Source organism: Cyprinodon variegatus, unplaced genomic scaffold, assembly GCF_000732505.1.
Source record: "Cyprinodon variegatus isolate N-32 unplaced genomic scaffold, C_variegatus-1.0 Scaffold127, whole genome shotgun sequence".
Taxonomy (NCBI): domain Eukaryota; kingdom Metazoa; phylum Chordata; class Actinopteri; order Cyprinodontiformes; family Cyprinodontidae; genus Cyprinodon; species Cyprinodon variegatus.
Window position 1 is genome coordinate 1,402,300 of NW_015150580.1, and position 6,761 is coordinate 1,409,060.

Consider the following 6,761-nt stretch of genomic DNA (forward strand, 5'->3'; position numbering starts at 1 on the left):
TATATATATATATATATATATAAATATAACTTGGGCTTTCCTAAGTTGTTTAGAAAGAAAATAGTGTTATAGTATGTAACTTTTCACTTATTGTTTTCTAGTGTTTAGAAAACAGACTGATATAATGTAACACAGGAAGAAAAGTTCATATCTTAATATATAGGACTTCCAAAAATCTGGTTCCAACTGTATTAACTGTATTAACTGATAAACAGCAGGATCATTCAAGTCTCCCTGTCTGAATAGAGCAGTAGGAAATCTGCCTTCTGGATAAACAAACCTGTGTACTCTTCCTCTGTTTAAATCTTTATGTTGGTGTTTGTGTGGGTGTGTCTCCCTCTGCAGGTGGGTTCACAGCGTTTCAGTGTTAACATGCCCCACAAGTTCAGTATCCACAACTACAAGGTGCCTACCTTCTGTGACCACTGTGGTTCTCTGCTGTGGGGCCTCATGAGGCAGGGCCTTCAGTGTAAAGGTGAGTTTGGGTTCGGCTTGGAAAAAACAGAGAGAGGACTAAATGTTTTTCCCAAAAGTCAAAAATGAAAAAAATAGAATATAGAACAATTGTTTTGTTGTTTATCATATAATTCTTGACCGTATCTTAACCACAATATCAAGGTTTTTTCAACAGGTGTATTAAGAGTGCAGTTTTCCATTTGAGTTCAAAACTTCCTGAATTAAACTGTTTTTGTCAGAAGATAGAAAGCTTTTAAAACGATTCTGTCATTTAAGACAATTCAAACGACATGACCCCCATTTAATGCAGAAAAGGTCTCAGAAAAAGCAAGATAAATCTAGCTTGGATCAGCTGGAGGAGCTCTGTTGTGCCATCAGAAAAGGAGTGATGTCATTTTAGCTTGTGCATTTGGACAGATGGGTTTGATTTAGTGTCCTGCTTTCTGCTGAACTGAGATAAGACCTCGTCTAGCACCTCTAAAATGTGACAGATTTTAAACTGACCAAAATACAATATTTGCTAAGAATTTATTAGCCTGGGACAATAAGTTTTTAAGTGTTATATATACTGTATGTATTAGGTCATCACTGTAAAATCTGTGATCTTTTTTGCCATCTTTAATGGAAAGATGCCACACAGATGGGCACCTGTTTTTGTCTTTCCCACCTCTGACCTGCTTATATACCGTATTCCAGCCTCAAAGCTTTCTGTCCTGATTTATTTTATGTTCTCTTGTTTTTTTTTGTTTTTTCGGCAGTTTGTAAGATGAATGTGCACAGGCGCTGTGAGACTAATGTAGCTCCTAATTGTGGGGTGGACGCCAGAGGAATCGCTAAGGTGCTCTCTGACCTGGGAGTCACACCTGACAAAATCTCCAACACAGCACAGCGCAGGAGGAAGGTAACCAAACTATTACCTAAAAGCAGAACAGATATGGGGTAACTGTCCTTAAAAAAAACAGTATAAACTTTTTAATCATATTTCTAGCTCTGCTTTTGCTTTTTGTTGCTGTTAAATGTGTCAACTCATAAGACAAAATTAAAGTCACCTTCATAGAGCAAATTTGTGGCTCATAAAGAAAGCAATCCAACTCCATCTGACCGTATGTATGAAACCGTTGGCCCCATTTTTGAATCCTAAATGAAATTTAATCAGAATTTTTCCTCACCCAGACCTAACGAATAACAAAATCCACAAACGGACAACATGATATGGAATTTCAAAAAGCAACCATCAGACTCCGGCCTAGTGGTTAAGGCATAGAGCTTGGAATCCTGAGGTTCTGAGTTTGAGCCCCACTTCAACAGACTGCCACTCTGGCTCCCTGAGCAAAGATCCCTTAACCCCACACTGCTCCCCAGGCATTGCACAATGGCAGTTCACTGCTCCCCAAGTGGATGGGTTAAATGCAGACAGTTCATTTTGTTTCTCTGTTCTTGTGACAGAGTAATGACAATAAAAGCTGGGGGAAAAAAAATCTGGAAATAATCCAGAACAACGTTTAATGCCCTAGGGCACAAAATCAACCAGTCTGCATTTAAGAATAAGAGGGTGGGAGGAGCAAACATCCGTAGCATCCATGGGAGTGGTTGAAGATAAAGACTACTGCTGAACTAAAAGAACACAAGATCTTACATCTTACATTTCAAAACTGTCTTGATGATCCAGACACCTAAATATTATGTTGACTTAAAAAAAAAAGAGGAAAAACCTTCTGGACGTTGTGTGAAGGAACAACATGCTTACAGTCAAACATTGCAGTAATGTTATTGTCTGGAGCAGCTTTGCTTCTTCTAAACCTAAACAAATTGCTGCGACTGATGGAGCCATGAATCCCGCTCTCTAATCATAAAGGAGTATAAGGAGCCATCAGTTTCTGTACACAGTTTTGTTATACAGCTAGGAAATGAAATCTTTGGTCTCCCTTTACAAAGAAACAGTTAATCACAATGATGATTTTCCTGGTTTCATGAAAATACTAAAATGACCCAAAATGCTCTAGGAGTTCCAGCTTTAAATCACAAAAAAAGAAAGAAGAAGAATGTTTTGGGACGTTTTTAAACAAAGTCTAGTTTTCAGTCATATTAAGATGCTGCAGCCTGACCGCCAGATAAGATTTAAAGTATCTTTATTATCCCCTAGGGGAAGTTGTGTTACACCAGGAAGTGGGACATAAAATGTAAATATAACACACTCTGAGGTTTTGAAAGCAGTAAACTGAAAGGATAGGAAAGACTTTCTGCTCTCTGAGGGAAAGTAAACAGTCCTTCCTTAGTGGATGACTTGGGTCCGCCTGAGGAGATCACCAGTTTTCCAACGAAATAGACCAGACAAGGTTCACTAAGGTGCTGATAAGAAGACCTCACAAGTTTTCCATTCATGCTTGAAAAGCTCTTTTATGGCTTCTGAGAAGGAATGATCCCTACAGATCCTTTGCCCTGTAACATACAAGACAGATAATCGCCACTTTAAAATTACTTTTTATATTTGCTAGTTATCTTTGTTAGATACCAAAGTTTGTTAGATAATGTGAAACTTTGTTTAATAAAAAAGATTTAGGAAATCTTTGAAAAGAAAAGCATTTTTTCCATCTTACATGGGTGTAAATAAGGACCACATTTTCTACAATGTAGCTGAGATTTAAAAATATAAAAACACCATTAAGGACAGAATATCTACCATCTTCCTACATCGATTTTACTCTGGCTTGGTTTAATCAAATGAGCCTAAGATAATTTACATATAAATCCCTCTGCAGGTAGAGTTGCAGACACCTCCTATTTACAGTCTCCCGCCGCCTTGAAATGTCTCCTTTATTTGTCATAACAAAAATGTTTTCAATATTTCAATAAGATTTTATGTGATGGACCAAAGCAGAGTAGTCAGGGATTTTCATATTTTGGAAGGTAAAGTACCTGGTTTTTAAAATGACCTTTTGAAATAAAGGAAAAGGTTTTTGGTTATAACATAAAAAAATGTATACATATCAGAAATAACTTTACTTTATTGTAATTATGGAAATGTTGCTGCTTCTACCTGAATTTAGGAAAAAAAGAAATCTATTGGACCGTGTCACAAGGACATGAAAAACATATTTATTCTGTTTTATGATAGCTTCCATCCAGCCCTCCTCGACATTTTTGTGTAGAGAGAAGCAGCATCCTGATCCTGTTTATGAGGGTCATCAAATCTAAAAGATATTTCATTAAAGGAGTACAGACATAATGATGTCTTTCTTCACATTGTGCCTGTGACGATTGTGAAACTAATGTTGGAAAGGAATGATGATGATGTCTCTGTGTGTTTCCAGTTGACTCCAGGGCAGGACCCTCCTCAGTCTCCTCCTGAGCTCTCTCAGACGGAGGAGAACAGCTTCAGCCAGCCAGCTGTCCCCACCTCCCCCTCGCAGCAGGGTAACACTCTGCACACATGGACACGCAAATCACTGATGTAGAAATAAAACACAAAAATGATTTTAAAAAAAAACAACCCATCAGACTCATAAAGCCATTTTAAGATAGGTTTCAGTAGCAAAACTGTTTTAAATTAATTAAACCAGGGAAAGGTACTGGTTTAAGAAATAATTGGAGAGATCTGTTTGTGTAGATCCAGGGACTAGCTGTGAATTATCCCGCACCGCCCACCGCCATTTGGTTATCACAGTTAGTCATTATCACACTTTGCAAGCTGAGAAGTGGAAAGTTAACTTTCTCTTTGTGGAGTCTTGTTTCTTATGCATCATTTTCATTTATGAGCCTTCTAACCAATCCAGTAATAATAATAGTAATATTAAGCGGATGAATGACAATAATGACTGGTATGAACCAAACTGCTGCTACTTTTAATAATAATAAAAGTAATAACTATAGTTATAATGACATGACTAACTATATTCATACATGATTTTCATTTTTATAAACTTTTTTATTATTAATGGGGGACAAAAAGGAAGAAAAAAACTATTCATATGTAGATGATGTGTTTGTTTATTGGAATAAGATTCATTCAGCCCTTTTATTACAATTTTTTATTATTTGTCATTTAAATTTAATTTGTTTTTACCTGTAGAATTGAAATAATAACTCAAATCTAAGGAAACAAAAATGTAGGGTGATGTTTACTTATGTCTGCTCTGCTTTTCTGATCACACCCACAGACTTGGCAGGCCTGGACCGCCTGCAGGACGCCCTGTCGCTCGACCAGCAGGGACCCCAAAACTCATCTTCCTCTTCCTCCTCCTCCACCAACTCCTCGTCCTCCTCCTCGGCAGCCAGGGAGAATGGACAGAGCCAGAGGAGGACCCTGAAGGACTTTAATTTTATCAAGGTCCTTGGCAAAGGCAGCTTTGGCAAGGTGCGACGGCGTGGAGGTGTTTGAGGGGGATGTTTGTTTGCCTACTGCTCATTTTGTCTATAATAAAACAGGCTTTTTAAATGAAAAACACAGCAGCTTAATGTTTTATTCAGGTTTTCAGCCTTGTACTGTAAATCATTGCAGGTCTTACTATGGTTGCCTGTAGATTTCAGGAGTTCTCTTTGGTTCTGAGGTTTTAACAATGTGTCAGCTCTTTGTATTCACAACTTAGCCTGCAGATGTAGGGTTTGTGATCATGTGGCTTCTGTCTGCTTTTATTCAAGGCAAAAAAGTTACAGCAAAATCTGAATTTTGATTTTAAGGAAACTAAACCAGTGCTGAAACCAGGCAATCCCTATTTTAGTTTCATTCAATGGCAGACGCTTTGTTAGCCTCTCACACCATTGTTAACCAGTCATCTTTACAGCAGTGCTTTTGTTCAGTGAGGCTAACAGGCTTTTGTTTCTGCTCTGCTATCTCTATGTCTAAACAAACTATAGCATTTAAATTGAGGTTGGAATTTTATGCAGGCCATTTAGTCGTAGATATGGTCAGTGATCTTACATTTGACTCTGAAATACAATCATTGTAGATTGAATGTCCGGAAAGAAAAACACAATCCCCCCAAATCATCCTTTACTTTTTGTTTTGGGAGTTAGAGCTGCTATGCTGTCTGCTTCCTTTCCAAACATGGAGCTGCCATGTTGGTGCTGCTGGTTAAGATTCTCAGTCATTCAGGTCATAGTCATTCCAAAAAAAGTTAAAAAACAATCCACTGGACTTGGTTTCCAAGTTTGAAGATGTTTCGCTTCCCATCCAGGAGGCTTTTTCAATACAAAATGTGAGAATTGGCGTTGAGTTAGAAGCTTTATAGAGTAGCCCAAAAACTTGTTTTGGCATAGAAAACATGGAAATTGAACCAGAACGTGTCCGCCCCTTAGGAATGGGGAGTTGCATTGGGTTCTTTGTTAGGCCGCAATAACCAATACCTGTCTATGTCTCTGAAAGGGGGCTCATAAGGGGCAATTGTTGGCTCGGCTGCCCAGGCGAGATCCGTTCTTCCGGATCAATTTGCATGTTTTTTAAGCCAAAGAGACATAGACAGGTATTGGGTGTCCAGATACTTCCGCCTCATCCTGCTGAAGCACACCATTCCAGACATGTTATAATTCATTCAGAAGAGGCTTTTGAGATCTAAACTGTGGCATCTTTACTCTTTTTTTTTTTGTTAAAGAGAAAATCTCTCTTCTGGAAACATATCACACTTGTTTATTTCTTTGTCCATGAAACTTAAGGGTAAAGGCTCTTGTTTTATCTTTCATTTTGCTGATCCTTCTTTGGATTAGCTGGGATGTCCTCTCCTAAACATGCCTTATATTTAATTGACAAAAAGTAAACAACTAATGCAAACCTTAAACTCAAAGTTTATTTGTTGTGTATTCATTTTACTTCAGGTTGTTTTTCTTGGCCGTATAAATTTCCTTACTCTTTTTTTTTTTTTTTTTTTTTTTTTTTTTCATGAAAGAACTGCATTTACGTCCTGATATTTCACCCCGACACTCTTATCAGACACTGAGAAACATTTGACCCAAGTATTTGCTGAAATAAATTAAATGATTTCTCAGATCATCATACAGCACTTGGCTCATATTGATGCTTTCTGTGACCTAGAACAGCACTTTATGGCAGTCTGAGCTCCCCTTAGACACCAGAACCTAACAAGCTAAAAGTTGTTATCAGGCAACTAAACTGATATGAATCATACCTGATCAGATATATTTTTGGTTTTCTGATCTTTACAGGTATCTCCACGACTTCTAAATCTGCTGGACCAACGTGATTTGCTCACAGATTAATTTAATGTTACAAGTGGAGCTAAACCCAAAGGTTTTTGGTCTAGCGCCCCCTAGTGGCTAAAAGTTACCAAGCGTTGCTTTAATTGCATTTGTAC

At 37.8% G+C, this 6,761-nt stretch overlaps 1 protein-coding gene across 1 annotated transcript in view; it reads left to right on the plus strand.

The window, feature by feature from the left end:
* The window catches only part of prkce (protein kinase C, epsilon), a 51,973-nt gene that overhangs the window by 39,559 nt on the left and 5,653 nt on the right, over positions 1–6,761 (plus strand). Inside the window, exons 6-9 of the mRNA XM_015375903.1 lie at positions 346–475; positions 1,215–1,357; positions 3,768–3,870; positions 4,614–4,831. Coding sequence (XP_015231389.1) covers positions 346–475; positions 1,215–1,357; positions 3,768–3,870; positions 4,614–4,831 — 594 coding nt within the window. The remainder of the gene's footprint in view (positions 1–345; positions 476–1,214; positions 1,358–3,767; positions 3,871–4,613; positions 4,832–6,761) is intronic.